General features: G+C 35.2%; 1 protein-coding gene across 1 annotated transcript; it reads right to left on the bottom strand.

Moving 5' to 3' along the window:
• Positions 1–5,988: 5,988 nt before the first annotated feature.
• LOC118489727 lies at positions 5,989–22,746 on the bottom strand. The gene is made up of 9 exons (XM_035987260.1): positions 22,552–22,746; positions 22,287–22,431; positions 10,500–10,558; positions 10,348–10,434; positions 8,159–8,285; positions 7,782–7,957; positions 7,414–7,467; positions 6,531–6,659; positions 5,989–6,369 (listed from the first exon to the last, which is right to left on the bottom strand). Exons 1-9 carry the CDS (start codon positions 22,744–22,746, stop codon positions 5,989–5,991), a joined length of 1,353 nt encoding a protein of 450 aa, XP_035843153.1.
• Between the last annotated feature and the right edge of the window lie 2,068 nt (positions 22,747–24,814).

Genomic DNA, 24,814 nt, shown 5'->3' with positions numbered 1-24,814 from the left:
ATTTTCAAGTCGGTGATCGTGTATTACTTAAGGTCTCACCTTGGAAAGGTGTGATCAGATTCGGAAAGAAAGGAAAACTTGCACCTAGATATGTTGGACCATTCAAGATCGTCGAAAGAATCGGTAAGGTAGCCTACAGACTTGAGTTACCTCCTGAACTTGGAAATGTTCATCCAACCTTTCACGTGTCCAATCTCAAGAGGTGTTTAGCTGATGAAAACCTCCACATACCGCTTGACGAAATTCGTGTTGATAAAACACTGAAGTTTGTTGAGAAACCGGTAGAAATCATGGAACGTGAAGTCAAGTGGCTCAAACGCAAGCGCATTCCTTTGGTCAAGGTTCGTTGGGAATCTAAACGTGGACCCGAGTTTACTTGGGAACGTGAAGACCAAATGAAGGCAAAATATCCGCATCTTTTTCCACGAGTTTCCTCTGAATAAATTTCGGGACGAAATTTCCACAAGTAGGGGAGACTGTAACATTTGTGCTTGTAATCGTCATGAACAGTTCTATTATCAATAAAATAATGTTATTTGATCCCAATGTTTGTTTCATTGTGTTTTACATTTTTCGTGTTTTGACTTTTATTCAATTCCAAACTCTACATCGCTTTCTGGAGAGTTATACGCTAACTAGTGCGTAAACGTACTCAGTTTAATGCGACAAATACTCTGGAACATCAACATATACTCAACATACCTTAAATAACCTTTACATAACTTAGAAATAAGTTTTGAAGGCTTTGGTATAGCAAAAACAAGTTAATTCGCTTACAGGGACTAAACTTGACAAACTGCGAAAGTATGCCAATTTGAACTGTAACGGACATTCCGGAACATGTCCATAAGTTAAACATACCATAAATATCCTTTACATAGCTTAGAAATAGGCTTTGAGGGGTTTGGTATGCTAAAACAAACTTTTGGATCATTCAGGGACTAAAAGTGTCAAAAAGTGCATAAGTTTGCACTTTCGCGCATAACTTACGTTCTGAATACATCCGGACATCCAAAAATTTATGTAAGCATCCTAATATTATGCCTTAGTGTTTGGCATGAGAAAAATCCATTCGTCGCGTCATTTGGATCGTCTTTCGCGCTTATGCGCATTCCGTCGTAATTAAGCGAACATCGCGATCGTACGGCCAAACGAGCCAACATCCGGAACATTTTTGGGCATATTTCATGTCCCCAATGTTTAGGCATCATTTTAGGGCCTTAAAGATGGCTTTACAGGTCTTAGAAGGGCTGGAAATAGCTTAAACACGCAACAGGGACCAAATGTGTAAATTCTGCAAGTGGTGCAGATCAGAGAGGGCCAGGCGGCCCGCGTGAGTTTTGCCCAAATGTGAGGCGGGCCGCGTGGGGATGTCTGACAGAAAGATTTTGCATTTAATGCAGAATCTGGCCTTTCGTTCGATCAAAGGGCGATGCCCTTTCACCCAATGAAGAGCCAAGGGTCAAGTTCACTGAATTTAACCCCTGGACACATGTACGCACGAGATCAAGGCACGATATTCGATAAAACGATCCTAACGGTTCCACTTTTCCTATAAATACCCCCCCCTTTAGTGTAAAAATCACAAAATCAGATCTTGAAGCTCTAAGTTGAAACCATTGTTTCATACCTGAGCTATTTGATCTTGATTTGCACTCGGGGACCCTCCGTAAGTCTTCTTTCGCTCTTTTATTCGCTTTTCGAGTCCGAAAGTCAACGTTTTGTTGACTTTCTGCATTGACCAGCTTATGGTCGATGCGAAGTTCATGGAACTTCATAACGTGAGCGTGATCACGATGGTTATGGTCCATAGTGACCATACCTACTGATCACCACGTTATCTAGGCTCAGTGACGAGTCGTAGTTTCGGCCAAAATGTGCATTCTTGCATATTTTGTAACCAAACTACTCGTGAGCATCAAAGCCGTTTTTTTTATGTCAAACCTGTTTTCAAACTTAGTTAAGCATGTTCTAACATGCTTAGCTCGTCACTTTTAGTTTAGTGCTTATATAGGGTCGTAAGGTAAGCGGTCTAAACCATCGCTTATGCTTTCGAACCCGACCCATTTTGTCGGTCATTAGGACCTGACCAAACACATTAGGTGACCATAGCTATAACCTTCCGAGGTTATACCTTGTGGTCACGATGTTAGGCGTTCCAGACGCGTTCTACGCGAACGACGCGTAAGGTAGCATAAGCTACCTAAACGGGTCGTGATGGACCGTAAGCACTTAGGTTAAGTTTCATTTTAGTATGTAGGCTTTGTTAAACCATATTACACGAGTCTCCATACTCGTTTGGTTTACGAACCCGCGTACTATCCGATCCTTCCGATTTGCTATTAGGTGCCGTTGATATTCCGTGATCTTTAGCACTATCTGGTTATTATACAAGGAACTCAAAGCAATCTCAGGTGAGTACATAGAACCCCTCTTTTACTGTTTTCCAAACTGTTTTGGGGTGAAACACATGTGCCTATCTGTTACTTTCATGCTTTCCATGTTTTCACATCGTATATCTGCTATGCTCATTAGTACATTATAGTACATGATTGCATTACATTTTATACTATGTATGCCCATTGTGTGCGTACTTAGTACATTGATTTACATAACATTTTTGCTGCATATGTTTACTCAGCATATGGGCACATCGATTTACATGAACATTTCTGTTGCATATGTTTACTCAGCATATGGACACATTGATTTACATGAACATTTTTGTTGCATATGTTTACTCAGCATATGGACACATTGATTTACATTACATTTCTGTTGCATATGTTTACTCAGCATATGGACACATTGATTTACATGAACATTTCTGCTGCATATGTTTACTCAGCATATGGGCACATTGATTTACATGAACATTTCTGCTTCGTATGTTTACTTAGCATACTTAGTACAATTGTTTACATCACATGCCTTCATTTTGTTATGACATTTGGTTTGTTTAACATGGGACAATACATTCATTAACATTAGCTACGCCGTTCGTTAGTAGGTAGTGGTACCATAGGAATTGACAACTCCCATTCCTGAAGTCCTGGGTTTGATAGGACTGGAAGGAATGACCGAATTCGATATACATAACTTAGATAAACCTTTAATTTGTTTAAGGGTTTATCGCCGCAGTCTCAAGGCTTGGATGTATGCATAGTTTACAATACCACATAAATGTTAATATCAATAGAGCATGCATTTCCCGCAGAACATAACGCTGATTTAAACCACGTTTTACTTCAACGACTTGTTTTGTGCATATGGTTTAAGTTGATACATTTCGCTTACCATACATGATACATTTTGGGATTTCACATTACATGATTTACATTGAACATAAACACGTCGACATTGACATATACATTTGGTGGTTTACATTTGAACATAAACATTTGACATGGTTTACAATAACACTTGACATTTGGTTTACACATGAACAATTTAAATGGTGGATCGGTTTGGGTAAATGATTTAAGTGACGTGGCGTATGTAATATGATACAAACATGGTGGATACGCCGCTGGTACTTCCTATATATAAATGTTTGTATAATGTTACATATCGTGGCGTTATCTAAGTCATTTCAGTTTAGACACATTACATTTTACATAAATAACATATTCTTCACAAGACATTATTTTCACAAACAACTTATCTTATTCAACTCATTTTACTTGGTTATTCGTTTAACCTTGCACTTATCTATACATATCGTTTGAGGTTATCGTTTTTCAAATGATTTACAAAGCAAAACAAATTACAAGGTTCATGACTGACGGTTATTAAACATTCTTTAAAACTCAAGTCATGAACCCCATTTTCACAAAAACCTATGTATCTCACAGGCATTTTTATGCTGACGTACCTACTTTCACATGTGTTTTCAGGAGCTATTCCATAGGACGATGATCATGATTCTAGGGCGGACCTGTGCCTTAGAGCCTAAAAATGAAGTTTGAACTAGCTTAATTATGTTTTGATTTCCGTACTCTCTTTCCAAGACAATGTAACACCTTTGTTTAATAAATAAAAATGTAACTTTAATTTCCATGGTTGTATAACAATTAATTCTGTCCACGACACTCCCCGGCGTTTCCGCCGCGGTTGCATGTTACACGCGGCCGGGGTGTGACAACTCCCGTGGTGAGTAATGCCCGCTCAGACTCGTGAGGTGTTACTAGGCTTGAACCAGGTACTCGCAGGATCTACATGCTGAACGAGACATAGAATTACCCAAACCACCCTTCTAATCTCCCTTTCGGGTTAATTAACATGCTTCATATAGAACGTAAAGACATGAACATCTTGAGTAAACGAACATATTAAGAGTATTTGAATAAATTCGCCTTCAATATAAAAAAACTAATTATTAAAGTCATTAATACAAACCCAATTAAAAAGCAGCCAAAGATTGGAAATCATAAAAGAAAAATACATAAAAGATAAGTCTTCACCAAGTGATGTAAGAATTTAGCCAAGCATGGCCTTTGTTTGACTAAAATTCATACAATCAATATTGGATCCCGAGACTACACACACACTCTAAAGATGGAAAAGTGGATGATGGTGTTGGATAATAGTGTTGTAGTGGTGGTGGAGTGGTGGCAAGTGAGAGAGAAGTGGTTTCCCAAGGGATGAGTTGAAGTTGAACCAAGCACTCCTATTTATAGCTGTCTTCAGAAGCTTCAGAACAGCGCGTGCCCGACTAGCACGGCCCGTACCTGGCTGGCACGGCCCCGTGCCCATCTCTCTCTATCTTCCTCATTAATTGCTTGTCAGATGTTGTACTAAAACGACCCCGTGTGTCAACGGCACGGCCCGTGGCCAAAGTACTTGCTGTACTATCGTAGATTCTGAAAATCTTTGAGTTGACCATGGCCCGTGTTGGCCTAGCACGGCCCCGTGTTGGCTACCATTTTTGTCTTTTGCAACTGTCTTTTTCTTCTGCCCATTATCCACCCTTGGACACGGCCTGTGTTAGTGGAAACGGCCCCGTGTCAGCCTTCTGTTCTTTGTTATTTTGAGGTTTGGATGTGAATTGGCGCTTGGCGAGATGCGGCAATTCCTTCTTCTTTACATTTATGTTGGATTTTGCTTTCTTTTTACTCCTTTTGCAAATTTAAGCACTTTTATCCCTGAAAATCTAAAAGGAACGAAAACACTAGCTTTTTCGAACATAAGTACTAAAAAAGGTTGCTTTTATGCCGTATTTGACATAATTTATATGTTGTATTTTAATCACATCACACATCAATGTGGAATACATCAGTGGAGAACTACAACGGGCAGACATACTAACGAAGGCACTAGCAAGGGTCAAGTTTGTTACAATGCGAGAACTGCTCGGAGTTCAAGATTTACAACAACTCAAGGATGTTCAGGATTAGGGGTGAATGAAATCGCTAATCATTCACATCCATACTACAAGGGTTGATTATGTATTAGTATAAAGTCGTTTAAAAGGTAGTTATGAAGTTCGGGGTTCAAAGGTGTCAAATCAGAAGATTGTAACCGACACCCCTAAGGGAATCAATGTGTCCCTTGGGTCGCACCTATTCGATCGACAGCTTCAAAAGAAAAGAAAGGGACATGCCTCTTCATGTTTGATCACATCCACAAGATCAAGGACACACCCATTCGTGAAAAGACGCGTCTATTGAATCACACATTTTAGTTTAGTATAAATAGGCTTTAGATTTCATTTGTAAAGACATTCCATTGTATTCAAATTCAAGTTATATGAAAGTTTAGTTTATCATTCACGTTATAGAGATCAAAGATCATTTTGGGCAACATTAGATTTGTCTAAACTTCATATGCGCAAATAAAACAGGCACAAGGGGAGTCTTGTTCATGTGTTTATTAAATTATATTAGCTAAAGCTCATACACACTAGCACACCAGTCTTTGATAAAAGGCAAATATAATCATGATTATAGCCATTTGATAAGTGCATCTTTAACTTATAACTGCCATTAGTTAGCAGTTTGGATTAAAGTGGCTCCCCGGACCTCCATAAAGGAAGACGGGTTCAGGGACTTTTTCATCTAGTAGATCTGCGTCGTAGCAGTTCCACTCATTAGAACTAATTGTATACGATTCTGGTCGCTTTAGTGGAGATGAATTTTCTTCTATTAACAGCCCTGTCATCGTTCCCGATTTTCTATATAAGCGATCGGCAAACTTTCCATTGCCCATGGCGGTATCTGTGTGCGGATGGGTTCCCACATACGGGCTAAAGACTTCACCTCCCCACTGGACCATGTTCGCTTCATATTTCATTGACTGAAAAATGTCGCTTGGCCAGTACCCAACTTCCTCCGAGTTGTATAAAAACCACCAGTTATTAGTATCTGGATCCTACATGCAAAACCACATTAAAAATCTTGGATAGTTACTGTAAGTTTCTTTAGGGTTTCCTTCTAGTATACATTGATGGTTACCCTCCGTTGCAATTATTCAGATAGTTTTTTAGAGAAACAAACTTCAAGCTACGTTCGAACGAGTCAATATGTACTAACCTTTGAGATTTGAAATTCAATTTCAGATCCATAGTTATACGTGCCAATATCACCACCAAGAAGGACCTCGCTGGATGTCTGAACGAACCCGGGACAAATGAGATCGAAGCAGCTTGAGCCATTATCAGCCTGAATGTGTGGAGTTGTTAAACTTGATGAAGCTCTTCTATTATACAACAAACTAGTATTACGGACCCGCGCGTTGCGACGGGATCGTTGAGTCCAACAAAAATAGACGTAAATACATTAAACCACGCACGCACGTTACGTTACTGTGTTTACTAAAAAAATCAACACATCCATGTATTCCACCTCCGAACACAGGTTTCTATCTGTGTTGAACCAATTTCAATGTTTTAATGTAACCACGAAGTACCAACTTCCCATTAAAGCTGCATTAATAAATATTAAACTGAACAATTGAAGTCAAGTATATTTGTTATACCTTGATACGTTGCTTATATTTATCTTTTAAATTATCCTCAAGAATGGATCATAGTTGATTTCACCACCAACAACATACTAATAATTTAACAAAATGTTTTTATATTTGTTGTAGACACAAAGATACAAATACTAAATTAAAAGAAAAAGGGATACCAAAAACTAAGAGAATAAACAATGAAGTTAAAGAATAATGGACTTTAATTGCAAGAATTGTACCATATGCTAAGAAACATATAAAAAATTGAATAGTAATATATACTCAGAGAAGTAATTTGCAAAATTATATAGGGGAAAATATGTTGAATTTTTCATGGACTATGCACTTTTATAAAAGGATATACATACATTAAGCTTGCATAAGATTTTTGAAGCTGTGAGATCTAATTAAATTTGTGGCATTATCATGTACATGAGTCATATTACATTAATAACTTACCTTCCAGTAAACAAATAAGCGGGTTTTAAAATCCTTGTAAACCAAGGGGCTGACCTGAAAACATCAAATATAGTGTGTATGAAACATAATCATATCAAGTATTAAAATGTGAATTTTTTTTTTCAAAACCGGTGTCATTTGTATATATTCTTTCATATTTGGTATATACACTTGTTTCACATTTGGTATCTCCGAGCTAAGTCTGGAGTGTAGTCTCAATCGTAGGCACTGCTTTTGTAAAAAAAAAAGTTCCAAAGACTCCAGATGTGAAACAGAATAAAAAATTGACCCGGATGTGAAATAACATACCCAAATAACACCACTTTGAAAAAGGTTTTGTACATAGCAGTAATGAAAGTAAAACTTGCCATCCATCCAGCTTCCACAGTCTCTTTCACGATGTCGTAGTGTTCTACAGGACATGCCCTAAGCATAACTTGAGAACTACTATAATCTAGATGAAGCCTCATTTCAGTATCATTAACCCCGTCAACGTAGGGGTTCCATACTTTAATGTTGGCTCTAGCTCCTGAGTAATTGTATCCTGCCGTTAAAGCCACTGCAAACTATAGATTTAAGTTAGAAAACATATATATATATATATATATATATATATATATATATATATATATATATATTTACATGTATGATATTGGTGATCAGAAGCAGTGGGATACCGAGTGAAATTTAGTATGAACGAACTTCCTGGGATAGCTATTAGTTTGATGATTATTTGAGGATCTACGAATTGGGATTGTTCCGTTTGGACACCTTCCATACTGCAGCCATGGTTGTGATGGTGCCTTGGAAGAACTAGAGTTTTGAAGTGTCTTAGATGTATACTTCATTTGATCAAGATGACTAGACTTCATCTGAAACACATATGTATTTATATGAATGAATAATATCAGTCGTCAATGTTCTATAAACATAGCATCAGATTGCATAGAACAACATATGTACTTTCATTCAAATATCTATGAAAATTTATATATGAAATAAACCTTTTGAGGAATATCAATTCAAACCACACGTTTTAGGAAATTTTGTTATACAAAATAACTTTTTTAGACAAATTTTTGTAGTGTATTCTAGATTTGTTTTATTGGAAAGCCCGGATATGGTTGGCCACGGAAAGACAAGAATGATGAATATTGTGGGCTAGCATATCCTGAACATGTCTCACTTTGGGATTGTGGCATATTTGAAGCCTCAAAATGGGGTTTGGTTCGTTGGTGAGTTTTGGGTGCTTTTGTGAAGATTGAATGAAATGATAGAAGAGTTGAAAGTTGAATGTGTAAAAAGTTGAAATAAACTGGTTGAATTTGTAGTAATTTGTAAATTTAAAACAAAGAGAATGTGGGGGTTAATAGTAGAGGTGTGCATGGTTCAGTTCGATTATTAGCATCAACTGTAACTGAAGCCATCGGTTAATCAGTTCGGTTAATTTGTCGGTTTTTAATTCGGTTTCGGTTAATTTCGGTTAATATGTGGTGAAATTTGAAATTATAAAACTAGGTGATGTTTTCATTGAAATTATAAAACTAGGTGATGTTTCCATACTATTAAATTCTAAAATCTTATTTAAATTCGATTTTTTATTAAAACTCTTTAAACAAATTCTAAAATCTTATTTAAATTCTATTATTTTATTAAAACTCTTTAAACGATTCTTACATTGTACAATAACTATAAAAGTTATTAAAAATAAATACAACTAGATTTTTTGAAAAATACAAGGAGAATGAAAAACAAAAAAAAATTATTAAAATTCAAAAAATGCTGCTATATTACCGTGTCCGACCTATTAAATGGACCCACACAACACGCCATCCATGGTTTGCTTTTCCATCGGATGCCTTCATGACGTGTCCTCAAAAAACGTCTTATTATAGGAGATCTTGTATCGATATTTCACGTGTATGACAAATTTTCATATAGGGTGAGAATAGTTAGATGACACTAACCATTTGTGAGAACTAAATGAACAAATTTAGAATCTTTCTTTTATTAATAGCTTTTTTTTTTTTTTTTTTTTACATTTGTGTATCCTGCATACATATACGTGAATTATGTATATAAAAACCATTAAACTAATTTTTTCATATATGTTTTAACTTTGGAACGTTTGTCTACACATGTGTGTATATACATAATTTTGTTATTATTATAACTAATAAATAAAAATCCTAAAGGATACATGGCATAAATAAAGGCTTCATCAAGTTATGTTTTCTCGTCTCTATTAAATAATGATACTAAAAAAGATATCTTTAGACAATTAATTTAAATTTAATTATGTATAGTTATTATATCATTAATCAAGTGAATTTGACATGAATTTAATAATGAATAGTTATAATTCTGACTTTACTTATCAATTTCAAAAAATAAATTTGTATAAGAGATAGTTATTATACTTCGTCACATAATAAAAAAATTAGGTTGTAAGAAAAAAAAAAACAAAGTTTAACGTCTTAAATTTTAATATATATTTATAACTGTAATTTACGTCAACTTAAATATGTTAAAGTACACTTTAATTGAATTATGATTTATCAATTACATAAAAAAACAATACCCGGTTGTAAAAAGTTGTTTTAAAAGTAAAGTTAACATAATTTATAACTATCATGTCAAAGTTCATTTTTAAGGGCATATGTTAACGATTGTATTTATTAACAAATTACATTATATTTTATCCAACTTGTTTAATACAATGGTTTTTTCAACCCGATGCAATACACGAGTTTTTTTAAATACATAAATTTTTTTTTATTAATAAGTATATATAACATTACATCTATTCAACTCGTGTAATACAGGATATTCTTACTCATGTTATCATTTGGCTCAATATCTCACACTTGTAATTATTTTTGCATATGAATTCAAAAACAACAACTAATTAGCAGATAAAGTATAGAAAAACACCTGAACAATATGATTTACTAGAAGCGGGTGATCGAAAGCAGGTTGTTTGTAGATATCAACGCAGTCGACTATGTCTCCATCTTTAACCTATATAAACACTGTTAATCACCGATTTATCATAAAATACCGCTGTACAAGAGTTAACACCATACCCGAATTGTTTTTATGGCATGCCTTCTGGGAATGTTTGTTTTCTTTGATGTGACAATGGCTATTAAGATCAATAGAAAAACAATTATAAGTTTGAAGGCCATGTTTCAAATGAATGTGAATGAAAATGAAAAACAAAGCCAATTTATTATTTATATGCAAGCAGTGTAACTAGATTTTTGTAATATGAAGAATAAATTCTCTAATATACTTTTTGCAGGAGCATTTAAGTTTTTCCACCCTGTTTGTATCATTACAAAAAGATTAAATATTTGTAAAGTTATGTTTGTAATTAAAAATTATATTTTTTAGAGCGGGTAACAATACATCCTATAAACAAACTCTTAAAAGATATACTAATGTTTACTACCGGACTCAAACCCTCAACAACTTGAAGAAGAACATCTTTACTACAATTGTTGCAATATGGTCTTTAATAATAAAACTAGGTTTTAGCAATTATTACATATAATAAATAAGCAAACTTTGTATGCATACGCACTTGTAAGATGTGTTTTAAAAGTTTTTCAAAAAAAAAACTTGAATTTTTAATTTTAACCTAAAGGTTTTTATCTTTACAATTTTAAACCTACATAATTTTTTTTTAACTTTACCCCAAACTTTTCATTACTTTTAACCCAAAGATTTCTACCTTTTGCAATTTTAACTCTACATAATTTGTTTTTTTAACTTTAACCCAAAAATTTTCATTATTTACAATTTAACTTCACAACTTTTATCACTTATACTTTTCCATATTTTGCAAATTTTCAGTTTATGTATAGTTCTTAATTTTTTGAGTTAATACGACGCAATGTACAAGTGTGGTTCAACTTTATTATGTTTTGTTTCAAATTTTGCAAGTTAATACGACGCAAAGTACATGTGTGACTCAACGTTTTTACCTCTATTTTTTCATGTTTGACAGGTTCGTCGCAACACGCATACCCTAGCTCGAGTCAGTGTTGGTGGTCGATAACAGTTGTGTGACATTAGTATTATTTGACACCGTTTTACGCCCCGCCGCAATGCAGCGTGTGCTTTGGGGGTTTTCCAAAGAAAAAATCGTTAGGCATATGGTTGTCGTAACCTTGGCTTTGGGGGTTTCCAAAAAAAAATTGATTTTTTTACTTTTTAACCAAAAGTATTTCATAAATTACTTTTAACCCAAAACTATTTGTTTTTTTACTTTTAACCCAAAATTTTTTATCTTTTGCAATCTATACTCACAACTTTTTTTACTTTCAACTTTGTTCTTTTACAGTTTTCATTTTCCGCAAATTTTTCGCTTTATGCTTGGTTCTAAATTTTGTGACTTAACGCATCGCAACATGTGTCTTTGGTTTAACCTTTTTCCATTTCGTTCTAAATTTGCGAGTTAACATAACGCAACGTGCGTGTGTGGGTGAACGTTTTTACATCGTCTATTTTTCCCCGTTTGACAGGTTTAACATAAAAGGCGGGTCGTAGATCGACTTATTTATAACTAAAGAATTCCCGCCGCATTGCGGCGGGTCTCAATTCTAGTTGTTGCAAATTAGCGACCGAAACATATTTAGTAGCAACTTGAAAAAACAAGGCAACCATAAATTTGGTCGTAACATTTCAAGAAAAAGTTTAAAAGAAAAGTACATTATAAAGGTGTTTTTTTAAGCCAAAATCTATCATTTTAAATAGTAATTCCTTAACTTTTTGTTCAAGCCTAAAAGTTATTATTCTAATTTAAACGCTTTAAAGCAAAATTTTAATTCTTTACCAAACATGAAAAACTATTAATACCATTTTCAACGGATGCATTAAAGCACCATATTTAATGTAAACATTTATCTCTAAACAACACAAATTTCATGTAAAATTTTAATGCAGTATCACATATTTGACTCAACATAATCAATCATAGTTAATTTTCATCAAATAATATATATATATATATATATATATATATATATATATATATATAGGGAGAAGATCATGCGAGAACCACCTTTTATTGTGAGAACCGCGAGAACCAATGTGAACACACCAAAAATGCCTAAAAATAGCTAAAAATCACACAAAAATTTTTTTTTTTGAATTTTTTAATATTTTTTATAAAAAAATCGCTACTTTTCGAAGCCAAAAAAAAATTTTTTTTTTAATTTTTTTTAGCTTCTAAAAGTAGCGATTTTAACATGAAAAATATTAAAAAATTCAAAAAAATTTTTAGATTTTTTTAGGTTTTTTGGGGGTTCAGTTTTTAGCATTTTAGCTTGTGGGTGGGGAGGTTTAGGTTTTTGGGGGGCGGGGGAGGGGGGTTTAGGTTTTTTTTAGAGGGGGGGTTAGGTTTTTTTTATCATTTAGCTTGGGGGGGGGGGGGGTTAGGTTTTTGGGGGTGGGGGTTAGGTTTTTTTAGCTATTTTAGGTTGTGTTCACATTGGTTCTCAAGGTTCTCACAATAAGGGTGGTTCTCGCATGAGCCCCTCCCTATATATATATTATATTATTGTGAGAACCTTGAGAACCAATGTGAACACAACCTAAAATAGCTAAAAAAACCTAACCCCCACCACCCCTCCCCAAAAAACCTAAACCCCCCCACCCCACCCCCCAAAGCTAAATGCTAAAAACTAAAACCCTAAAAAAAAAACCTAACCCCCCTCCCCCAAACCTAAACCCCCCTCCCCCACCCCCCAAAAACCTAACGGTTTTTTTAGGGGGGGGGGTTAGGTTTTTGGGGGTGGGGGTTAGGTTTTTTTAGGGAGGAGGGGGGTTAGGTTTTTTTTATCATTTAGCTTTGGGGGGGGGGGGGTTAGGTTTTTGGGGGTGGGGTTAGGTTTTTTTAGCTATTTTAGGTTGTGTTCACATTGGTTCTCAAGGTTCTCACAATAAGGGTGGTTCTCGCATGAACCTCTCCATATATATATATATATATATATATATATATATATATATATTTATATAGGGGAGGGTTATCTTGAGAACGCTAAATATTGCGAGAACCGTGAGAACAAATGAAAAAACCAATCAAAACCAATTTTTTTAATACAAACCTCATTGTAATCAAGATACAACATCAAAAAAAGAATTTACAACATCAAATAATTCATTTCTCCTTTCAAATTCACTCTTTTTAGATTTTGTACACATGTGTAAATGGCAAACTTACACATGTGTAAATTTTCTTTATTTACGAATTAACGTAAATTTAAACGTGTAAATTAAATTTCTAACATTGTATTCGAATAATAATGATAAATGTAGAAAATTTTTTTGAATTTGAATTGTTTTTTACCAAGTTCTCGCAGTTTTTTCATTTAAACCTTCCCCTATATATATATATATATATATATATATATATATATATATATATATATATATATATATATATATATATATATATATATATATATATATATATATATATATATATATATATGGACAGGCTCATGCGAGAACCACCCTTATTGTGAGAACCTTGAGAACCAATGTGAACACAACCTAAAATAGCTAAAAAAACCTAACCCCCACCCCCCCCTCCCGAAAAAACCTAAACCCCCCCACCCCCCCCCCCCCGCTCCCCACAAAGCTAAATGCTAAAAACTAAAACCCTAAAAAAAAACCTAAACCACCACCCCCCCCCCCAAAAAAAAAAACCTAAACCCCCCTCCTCCACCCCCCAAAAACCTAACCCCCCCCCCACCCCCAAGCTAAAATGCTACTGTAAAAACTAAACCCCTCAAAAACCTAAAAAAATCTAAAAAATTAAAAATCAAATCTAATATTTTTTTTTAATATTTTTATGCTCAAATCGCTACTTTTAGTGGCCAAAAAAAATTTAAATTTTTTTTCTTCGAAAAGTAGCGATTTTTATATAAAAAATATTAAAAAAAAATTTGTGTGATTTTTAGCTATTTTTAGGTATTTTTGGTTGTGTTCTCATTGGTTCTCGCGGTTCTCACAATAAGAGGTGGTTCTCGCATATATATAGGGAGAAGATCATGCGAGAACCACCTCTTATTGCGAGAACCGCGAGAACCAATGTGAACACACCAAAAATGCCTAAAAATAGCTAAAAATCACACAAAAAATATGTTTTTTAAATATTTTTTATATAAAAATCGCTACTTTTCGAAGCAAAAAAAAAATTTTTTTTTTAGATTTTTTTTTTTTTAGGTTTTTTGGGGGTTTAGTTTTTAGCATTTTAGCTTTGGGGAGGGGGGTTTAGGTTTTTTTTTTTTTTGGGGGGGGGGGGGGTTAGGTTTTTTTTTAGGTTTTTTGGGGGTTTAGTTTTTAGCATTTAGCTTTGGGGGGGGGGGGGTTAGGTTTTTTTTGGGGGGGGGGGTGGGGGTTTAGGTTTTTTTGGGGGGAGGGGTGGGGGTTATGTTTTTTTAGGGTTTTTTTAGCTATTTTAGGTTGTGTTCACTTTGGTTCTAAAGGTTCTCACAATAAGGGTGGTTCTCGCATGAGCCCCTCCCTATATATATATATATATATATATATATATATATATATATATATATATATATATATATATAGTGGAAGGTTCAAATGAGAAGAAAAATATTGTAAGAATAAAAAGAATAAGTTTTAAACCAATAGAAATGCTCCATTTTAGTTCATTAATATGTGTATTTAATGTTACTAATAAGGGCATATATGTAAATTTCTAATTGTAATTAATTAGCTAACTTATTAAACTTGTAACTCCCATTTAAAATATACTCTTTCAAGATAAAATAATTTAGGGTGAAGGACAATTTTCGACATGTGTAGGATAAATTTTAGTATGTGTAGGATGAATTTTAGTTTGTGTAGGATAAATTCTTAAATGTGTATGATAAATTTAGATATGCGTAGGGTAAATTTCGCTAACTGTAAGACATATGTAGAATAAATTTTGAAATGTGTAGGATAACATGTTTTTTTTATTTATTAATGAGAGATAACATAATTAATGGGAGGAGTTATAAACTATTTAATGTTTTACCATTATGCCCTTTTCTTCTTTTTCTTCTCACATTAAATTTCTTCTCAAATGAACCTTCCCCTATATATATATATATATATATATATATATATATGAGGTTCATTTGAGAAGAAAATTTTATTGAGAAGAAAAAGAATAAACGGTACAATTATAAAATATCAAGTAGTTATTCCTTCATCTCATTTATTACAATCTTTACGTAATTAATTACTTATAAAGACTATTTTTTCCTACACTAATTTTCATTGTCTACACACATTTTTGTTTGAACAACAAATCATTATATATATTCATTGCCTACACACATTTTTGTTTGAACGACAAATCATTATATACATATATATATATATATATATATATATATTATATATATATAATAAAAAAAATTTGTATGTTTTTTTGGCTTTTTTTAATTAGTTTTCGAGTTTTCACAATAAAAGTGGTTTTCATTTGAACCATAGTGGAGAGTTCAAATGAGAAGAAATTTTTTGTAAGAATAAAAAAGAAGAAATTTCAACCAATAAGAATCCTTCATTTTACTTCATTTAATTTTTGTATTTAATATTAGTGTAAGGGTATATTGGTAAACTTAGTATATCATTAATTGGTAGTCTTCCTTTTTAATAGCTAACTACATTAAATATGTAACTTATTTTCAAAAAAAAATATATTTTTTTCAAAGAAGAAAAAAAAATAATTTAAAGTGTGGGATGAATTACGAGGTGTGTAAGATGAATTACGAGCTGTGTAAGATAAATTTCAATATGTGTAGGATAAATTTCAAAACGTGTAGGATAAATTTTGATGTGTGTAGGCAAAAAATTTAGTGTGGAAGATGATAGTCTTTATGATTAATTAATTAGTCAAAGATAATAATAAATGAAATGAGAGAAAAAACTATTTAATGTTTTACAATTCTACCCTTTATTCTTTTTCTTCTCAATTTAATTTTCTTCTCAAATGTACCTCCCCCTATATATATATAAAGAGCCAGCTAGAAGCTAGAAACTAGGAAACAAAACAGAAAAAAAAACAAAAAATGACAGAAACATAAAGACAACTACATGAGCCCTACGGAATCAAAAATCAATCAATCCCATCCGGATCCTAAACCGATATCGAACCCCCATTGATATTGATTGAGATAAAATTCATTGATCCCGGTTAATCTCCATCTCCCGAAGCACCAATTTTTTTACGTGATTCTCAAACCCATCCACACCTATCCCCAGACAGGCCCAAATTCCATTGCCTACACACATAAAAAAGTTATCCTACACATTTTGAAAATTATCTACACATAAGTAAATTTATCCTACACAACTCGTAATTTATCCTACACACCTACTAATTTGTACTATACTCTAAACTAATTTTTTTTTATTTTTTGAAAAAATATATATTTTGAAATTAAGTTACAAATTTAATGTAGTTAGCTATTAAAAAGGAAGACTAGAAATTAATGATATATGTAAGTTTATACCCTTATATTTAAATTAAAAGCAAATATTAAATGATGTAAAATGAAACATTTTTATTGGTTTAAACTTATATTTTTTTCTTCTTACAAAAAAATTATTCTCATTTGAACTTTCCACTATATACATACAGGGTAATATTATTGTAAAAAGGGTGTGTTTTGTGAGAAATATAGAAAGGAATCTACACCCTTTGATCTATAATCTAATGGTTGATTTTATACTGGCAAAATTGTAAATAGTGTTTACCATTAAATAATTAATTTTCTATATTAAGGGTATAAAGGTAAATTTAACATTTTTAAATTCAAAACCACATGCAATGCACATGGAAGTTCCCTCGCCTTTTTTAAACGTCAATAACTTTTTATACATAACTTTTTTTTAAATACACCATAATAACGAATGTTTTTTATCTTTAATATGAGTATCATATTGCTATACTTATATAGAGAAAAGACGGGGTGAACTTGCATGTGCATTGCATATTTAGACATCTTATATATATGTTACCCACCACATTGTCTAACGCAAACACGTAAAGCACACACGGTGGGAGCCTAACAAGTAATTCGGTCACCTCACAAAGACATGACCTATACTCGTTGTCATCAAAGATAACGACTGCCTATATATTTAGACTCATTGTTATCTCAACACAATAACCATTGGACTTGTTAACACCACTCACATCATCACTCATCGTCCATGCAACAACTACCAAACTCATTGGGACCATAAAGATAACAACTCGCCAACATCATTAGAGTCATCGTCACCCATAAGGCAACGACTGCCTATATCTTTAAACTCATTGTCACCATAAGGTGACAACTGCCTACATCTTTAACATCACAAAGATGCTACTTGTCCCCTTTGACATCACATCAATGTGGATTAACCATGCACTTCTCTACACATTGCCCATCTTAACCCAGTACTCTATAAGGACGCGACTAACCACACACATACGCACATGTCAAACTACTAACATACTTGACCCCTACCACATGACTTATATTTATTTACCCTCAGCTAGTAATATATTTGATCACGCCTAACCTACAAAACACCGACATCGACATCGAGGCATGAAACATTTATAAGAACCTTGTCACACACGTTCCTATTAAGCCACGTCTTCCAACAAACAACAACCTATAACGGTGTCCCGTACTAGGGGTGAGCAAGTTTAGATCCGGACCGAAAACAACCGAGAACCGAACCGAAAATATACCTAACCCGACCCGAACCCAAGTACCTAGGTATTTAGATCGGTTCCAATTTTTCATATAAAATCGGGTCAAGTCGGGTCGGTTATCGGTTCTTTTCATGGTGAAACCCGAGTTGGACCTATGGATCGGAACCGACCCTATATTTAGGGTAGTGAATCGGTTATGTATTTTATGTTTGATCAGTTCTGGGGTCGGGTCGGGTAATGGTCGGGTAGGGTCGGGTTTTTCCATTTGCTCACCCCCATCCCGTACAACCCAAAACCCCGTTATTATTCATCTAAGTAACTACGCACAATAAAAGTCCATATCAGGCTAAAATCCATAACTCTACGATGTAACACCTCGCAAAATTATACCCAATAGTAAGAAGACACCTGTCATAAACCCTAGACTGGTAATAAGTTGACTTTGAAGGGTTAAAGATGTCAAACAATGAAAAGATGTATACGGAGAGATTAAAAGTGACAACATGCTAATTTATGCCTCTGAGTGACCTTTTATCAAACCCGGGGCTTTATAATGTTAAAACATGCTCTCGGGAATGATTGATATTGAATATAAAAGTTGAGGGGCCAAATATGTAAAGTTTAAAAATTTTAGTTTTCTGATCAATGGCTTACGGACCGTAAAAGGTCCAGGCTTACGGTCCGTAAGGACTGTATCTGGGCGAAACAATTCAAAAGCGGTTACGGACCGTATGGGGTATATGCTTACGGTCCGTAAAGACTGGCACTAGGCAGAAAAATTGCTTGCATGCCACACAAAAATCCAAAACAATTCAGAATCGATACCAGGGGCTGTTAGTTGTTTTGGGACACGTCTATGGACACTTGTTAAGCTCTCACAACACTCCTGGACACCTGGTTGCAACACAAGACCTAATCTTGCACTATAAATAAGTCCATTGCCCCCATTCTTCCTTGCTCACTTCAAAATCATCTTCTCTACTCTCTAGCTTGGTTTCTCCGAGGTTCCTGCTCAAACGGAAGCTCTCCATAGTTCAAGTTTTGAGCTAGGACCCTTTGAAAGTGTCCTTAGCCTCCTTAGTTCGGTTTTTATGCTTTTAAAAGCGGAAAGTGAAAGTTACCGCAATTCGGCTTTGACTTTCGGTTTAGACCTAAACGGTCCAGCCATTGTTCGAGGCGAATATGGCTACGTATCATAATTAGGTAGGTGTTAATCCCTCAAAAGGGCACCTCCTAATTACCACGTTTACTTAGTTAATTGTCGGGGCAAAGTAATGAGCATAAAAAATCAAACAGGTCAGTTTTTAAATAAATTCAAATCTGATAATGTAGAGGTTATAAAATATGTTTTATCACTTTAATAACTTGGTAAACATTACTAGAATATGTCTAAACATGTTCAACCCGACAATTCTAAGATTAGGCTCGGTTCGCAACCGAAAGTCGCAAAAGCTTGACTTTTGCTTTGACTTTCAGTTCTGACCCGAATTAGCTTAGTTTTTTTATGCATTAAGGTTCCTTTGTGACCATATTATGTAGTAGTATAACCCTCTGAGGTTATATTACTTGGTCACTTAGTAATCTGAGTTTATTTACTTGATTCTGTTATTATGCTTAATGTTGACGAAAATGCCCTTTTTGTCAAAAATGAGATTTTTAACATAAACAACCATGCAAATGAATTATATTTTGATTAGTAATGTTATTTAGCATATTAGGACATTTATCTTCTAGTCACAAACTGAGATTATACAATAAATCGTAAAACATGCTTTAAAAAGGACTAAAATACCCTATGCATGCAAATAAAGTTTAAACATAAGTTTGACATAAAAGTTCATTACTCACTGTTATGATATCATATTTAGGACTAATTGGGATTCCAAGTCAGATTACTTATTGAGTTTACGCATGAGTTTCGTATTATATTAATAAATGACGATTATGCCCTTTTCACACATAAATTGGGTTTTAAATAAGAATAACATGCAAGAACCTTTTGGTACTGATATGATATGATAAATAAATTATTTTGACCATACAAAGCTGGTCATAACCTCAGAATTTCCTAAACATCGAAATAATCATCATTTATCAATTTTTACAACATTAAGGTGCATAGTATGGTTTTAAACCATACTTAGCACCCAAGACTTACTACCTACTGATTTATAAACCATTTTTAATATTTTTACAGTAGGTATAAGTCATGAACTCAGAATCCCAAATAAGTCCTTAAAACTATGTGTGAAATGACCAAAATGCCCCTACAGTGCATAGTTTGGCCATAAATGGTAAACCACACATCTATATGATATCCTACTATTAGTGTAACCCAATTAAATATTTTTACAGAAGGTTTATGAGCAGAACCTTAGTTTGCATGTAAACCTCTTTTATAAATCATAAAATGACCGAAATGCCCTTATGAGGCTTAATTTGGTTTTAAAATCTTTTTGGGCATATTTGTTAATATCCTACGGATATCATAACATATATTAAGCATAATAACTTATGGAAATTGTACATGACTCATCCGGTTACCCGTTTATGCTTATACACGTTCGGTGCGGTTTATGTAACTAGTTTGCATAAATTAGCTGAAACGGGTTAAACCTTATCATTTTAACTTCAAATTCCAGAATGTATTTAGTTTACCCATATAATACAAGTCTCCATACTTGTCGGGTCTAAATTACATTCCAATCCGGTCATCGCTTAATCTAGCGTTTCGTACCGTAAATCGTCCTTTAAACTAACCGGTCTAAGTCTATGACTTAAATAAGACCCGTTATTAATCTAATATGTTAATAAAACCTTCGTTCCAGATTAGGAAGCCCCAGTAAAAGCTACCTTCACCAGTCTAATTGCATTATACAGCTGAGTAGATAGATCTTGCATTTAGAAGCTCAGGTAAATACTTTTAACTTATTTTCCCTTATACGGGCTTAGGATACGGTAAAATATTATAGCTTGGTCGGGTATGGAATCATTTAATCGGATTGTGATTAACATATTACATAACCCGTTTTAATCCGTTTTGTTTGATAACTTAAATATTGGGGATTAAAGGATCCACACCTAACATTAGTGGTGTGTTGGTTAATCATGTCTCGGCTTCTATACCTGGCCCTAAATGTATGACAAACACGTAAATCTGTATACAAGATTATTATATAATTGTCCCAAGTTATAAAAGAATTTTTGTGCCTTGTGCCTCTAAACCAATGTTCATAAATGTTTTCAAAAGGGTCGGTTAATTGTATTTACCAGTGAAAACTGACGTATTTTCAAAAGACTAAGTGGCAGGTACTACATGTACTAGGCTAGAAGCTTCTGGGCATTAAATAAAGGATCTTGCAAGTCCGTAATGCTTTAAGTCTGTTGAACATGTTTTGTATTATATTTTTAGATCTGCCTGTGGATCCCTTCTTTTGAACCGTCTGTATATTCTTTTATTTCGTACTTTGAACTTTGGTTTGTAATAGTAATTTCTACCAAGCCTTCTGTTGTGCTATAAACTGTGTATAATTGACTATGATGATATCAACTACGTCACGATACTCCCCACCGGGCCCACCGGTTTGTGGTTAAAATATCGGGGTGTGACAGGTTGGTATCAGAGCCAACATTGAGTGAATTAAACACTAGCCTGTTTTTGTTTAATCTCAAAGACACAGTAGCACATTCCTTAGACTTCCGAGTCTAGGCAAATGACCTAGGATTAATCTTAATCTTTTTTGGTTTATATATTTTGTTTGTTTCCTTGTTTTTGACAGGTCTACATACCGAAAAATGCCGCAAAGAATACGAGGAAGGGGAGGAAGGGGAAAAGCACCAATGAGGGGATGAAGGCATAGCGAAGCAGGGCCTTCACATTGACGAACTCCCTGTGCGTCCTTTTGCTCTGACCCATATGATGACTGGAGAAACTCCCTTGAACCCGCGAGACGTTCTGTCTCACTTAGTACTTCACCCTCTTATCACCATTCATTTGGTCCGCAGCTGCCCAACGAGCCCCAAGGTTCACATCATTTGCAGCAGCCGGTGCATTCGCACCATTCCCATCACTCCTCCCACCATTCTTCTTCTCACTACTCTTACCCTCAGGGTCATTTCAACCCTGATGACTACATCAATGCACCGGCAGGCCATAACCTGCTGGGTCCAGAAGACCATTTCCCGAAAGACATGGATGTGGACGATGATCCAGATCCAGAGATGCCACCGTCTGGGACGCCCACGCATCCCATTTCTATTTCTAGCGGTTCTTCCTTTGCGGGATCTCCCTATCGACGTCCCGATAATTATTCTTAGTGGTTTGGGCAATGGAAGTTTGCATACACTCCCTCTCACCATGACTCATCACCACCACAGCGGACTCCTTCTAAGGATCCGTACTTTCAAACGGTCACGCCACCGCCACAACCAGCACCAGAACAACCTCCACCACCAACAGAACCATCAAGGCGAAGGAGAAACACACGAATGTCTGTGCGAGGGGGTATACGTATTGGCACCCCATGAACTTCTAGCAACCACCCTCCCATTTCTGAGGACCCACAAATGGGTGGGCCTTCAAACACTGCGCCGGAAATCGACATTACCCCGGCGACCTTTGCACCACCGCCGCCTCTAGTAGGTTTTGAAAACCCAATTCCTGCTTACCCAGGTACAACTGGGTACAACCCATTTGAGCCTCAAGCATCTACGGGTTATAACTACCAACAACCTAACTACGGCCCATACGACGAGGCAGTTAATTATAACGCCCTCTATCTTTGACAACTCGGGTTTCCAACGCTCTACATGAACCTATGCGGGATTAAGCGAACAGAAGTTATCTCGTAGTTATGCGTTCGTGGCGATTATCCACACCTGTGTTATGGGTCGCACACCCTCATTGGTCGCATATTCCTAGTTGTGTGGGTTGCGAAGGCCCAACTCCTCTCAAGCCCAAACCGAGCCCAACCCAACCCTTGGCAGGAGAGTACAAACGCACACAATCAGGTGCACGATGTCCACATTCTAGAGATCCTCACAAGGCATCAAACCCTAACTCCCTCTACCTTGGAAAACGACATCTCCTTCTCCCTCGAAGCTGTTTCCTCGTCTTAACACCCTTTCTCGCACACGCTCTCTCGCACACGATCCCTCTCGGTTAGTAAAGCTACCCCTATCTTGATGTATATTCTTGGTTGATCGTTAATTGTCTATGTTCGCACTCGTTAACTGAGGATTTAAATTATGAGGTGTTAATTATGATTTAAGATTCGTTAGAAATTCTATGGTTTATGGTTTGATTTCATGGCTGATGTACACAATCAGTGTTGTTAGATGATAGGGTTTTTTTGATGGTTTGTTGATGATCTCGGACATGATATTTGGGTTAGACGATTTGGTGGGATATGATGTGCTTGGGTAGATTTCATGATCACTGATGGTGATCCTACATTGAAAGAAAGCTGGTTTTGATCTGGTAAAGAAAGCTTGGGTAGATTTCATGATCGCTGATGTGAATATGTAAAGTAATTCTGGTAAAGATGATGCTAATCATTAAGATAATGATTAGGGACCATGTGAATTATGATAAGTAACTTGATCTTGGGTGCTATGATATGGAACTGATGATTGTGACATAATCTAAATGTTAGATTAGGATTCATGAATCCCAACCCTTGTAACTGTTTGATCGATGGTGATAGATGTTGATTGTTACGAATTGTTAGCAATGAATATAGGAGGTTGTTGATTGTGAAACTGATTAATAAAATTGTATAAATGGAATTAAACTCGTAACTGATTAATCGGACTTGGGGAAAATAAGAATTGTGAATCTTGGTTATGGAAGTAACAGATTGATGGGATTAAATTATGCGTAGTTATGGTAGATCCGTGTATCACGGCAAGGTCAACATAATCGCACACCTACACTCAGGCCACACATTCATGTTATGTCGCACACTAGAGTTTTGATCGCACACTTTTGTCCGATCGCACACCAATGTGGGCTGTGGGATGATGTGGGCTGGGCCAGTCATGAATCGCACAAATACAACACGTCGCACACTTGCACAATTGAATCCCAGTCGCACACTTGAGGCCTAGTCGCACAACTGAGTCTCACTTGCACACTTCATTGGGCCGTACCCCAACTATTGGGCCTATATGTTCACGGGTGGCACAAGTTTAACTCAATCGCACACTTCTATGATGAATAATAATAGACTGTTTGGTGTTTATTGAAATATGGATTGTAGTATGAACTTGTATGAGAACCGAATGCTGCTAGTGTGATCTTGTGATGATAATTGGTTATTGCATTGCATGATAAACTGATATGACTCGTGTGGTATGTGTGTTATGTGTACGCTATTTGTGTAATGTGGATGTGGAATACGTGATTTATGTGCATATAAACTTATTGTCTTTGGTAACCACGGTAGGGTTTGGTTGACCAACTTGAAACGGGTAATGTAACGTAACATACCGAGCAATCTAAGGTGAGTTCACTGCTCTTTTTCAAGCATGCGTCCTGGGGAGGGACATCTGGTAAATATTCCGGGGAGGAATATTGGGTAATGGGTTTGACTGGAATGTTAAACCGGAATGTTGGATAACACACTCACTCCTATCACCTTAAGTCCCATCTTCTACCGAAATGGTTGCTGG

This window comes from Helianthus annuus, unplaced genomic scaffold, assembly GCF_002127325.2.
Source record: "Helianthus annuus cultivar XRQ/B unplaced genomic scaffold, HanXRQr2.0-SUNRISE HanXRQChr00c088, whole genome shotgun sequence".
Classification (NCBI taxonomy): domain Eukaryota; kingdom Viridiplantae; phylum Streptophyta; class Magnoliopsida; order Asterales; family Asteraceae; genus Helianthus; species Helianthus annuus.
The sequence above is the reverse complement of the archived record's forward strand: the minus strand, read 5'-3'. Positions and strand labels throughout refer to the sequence as shown.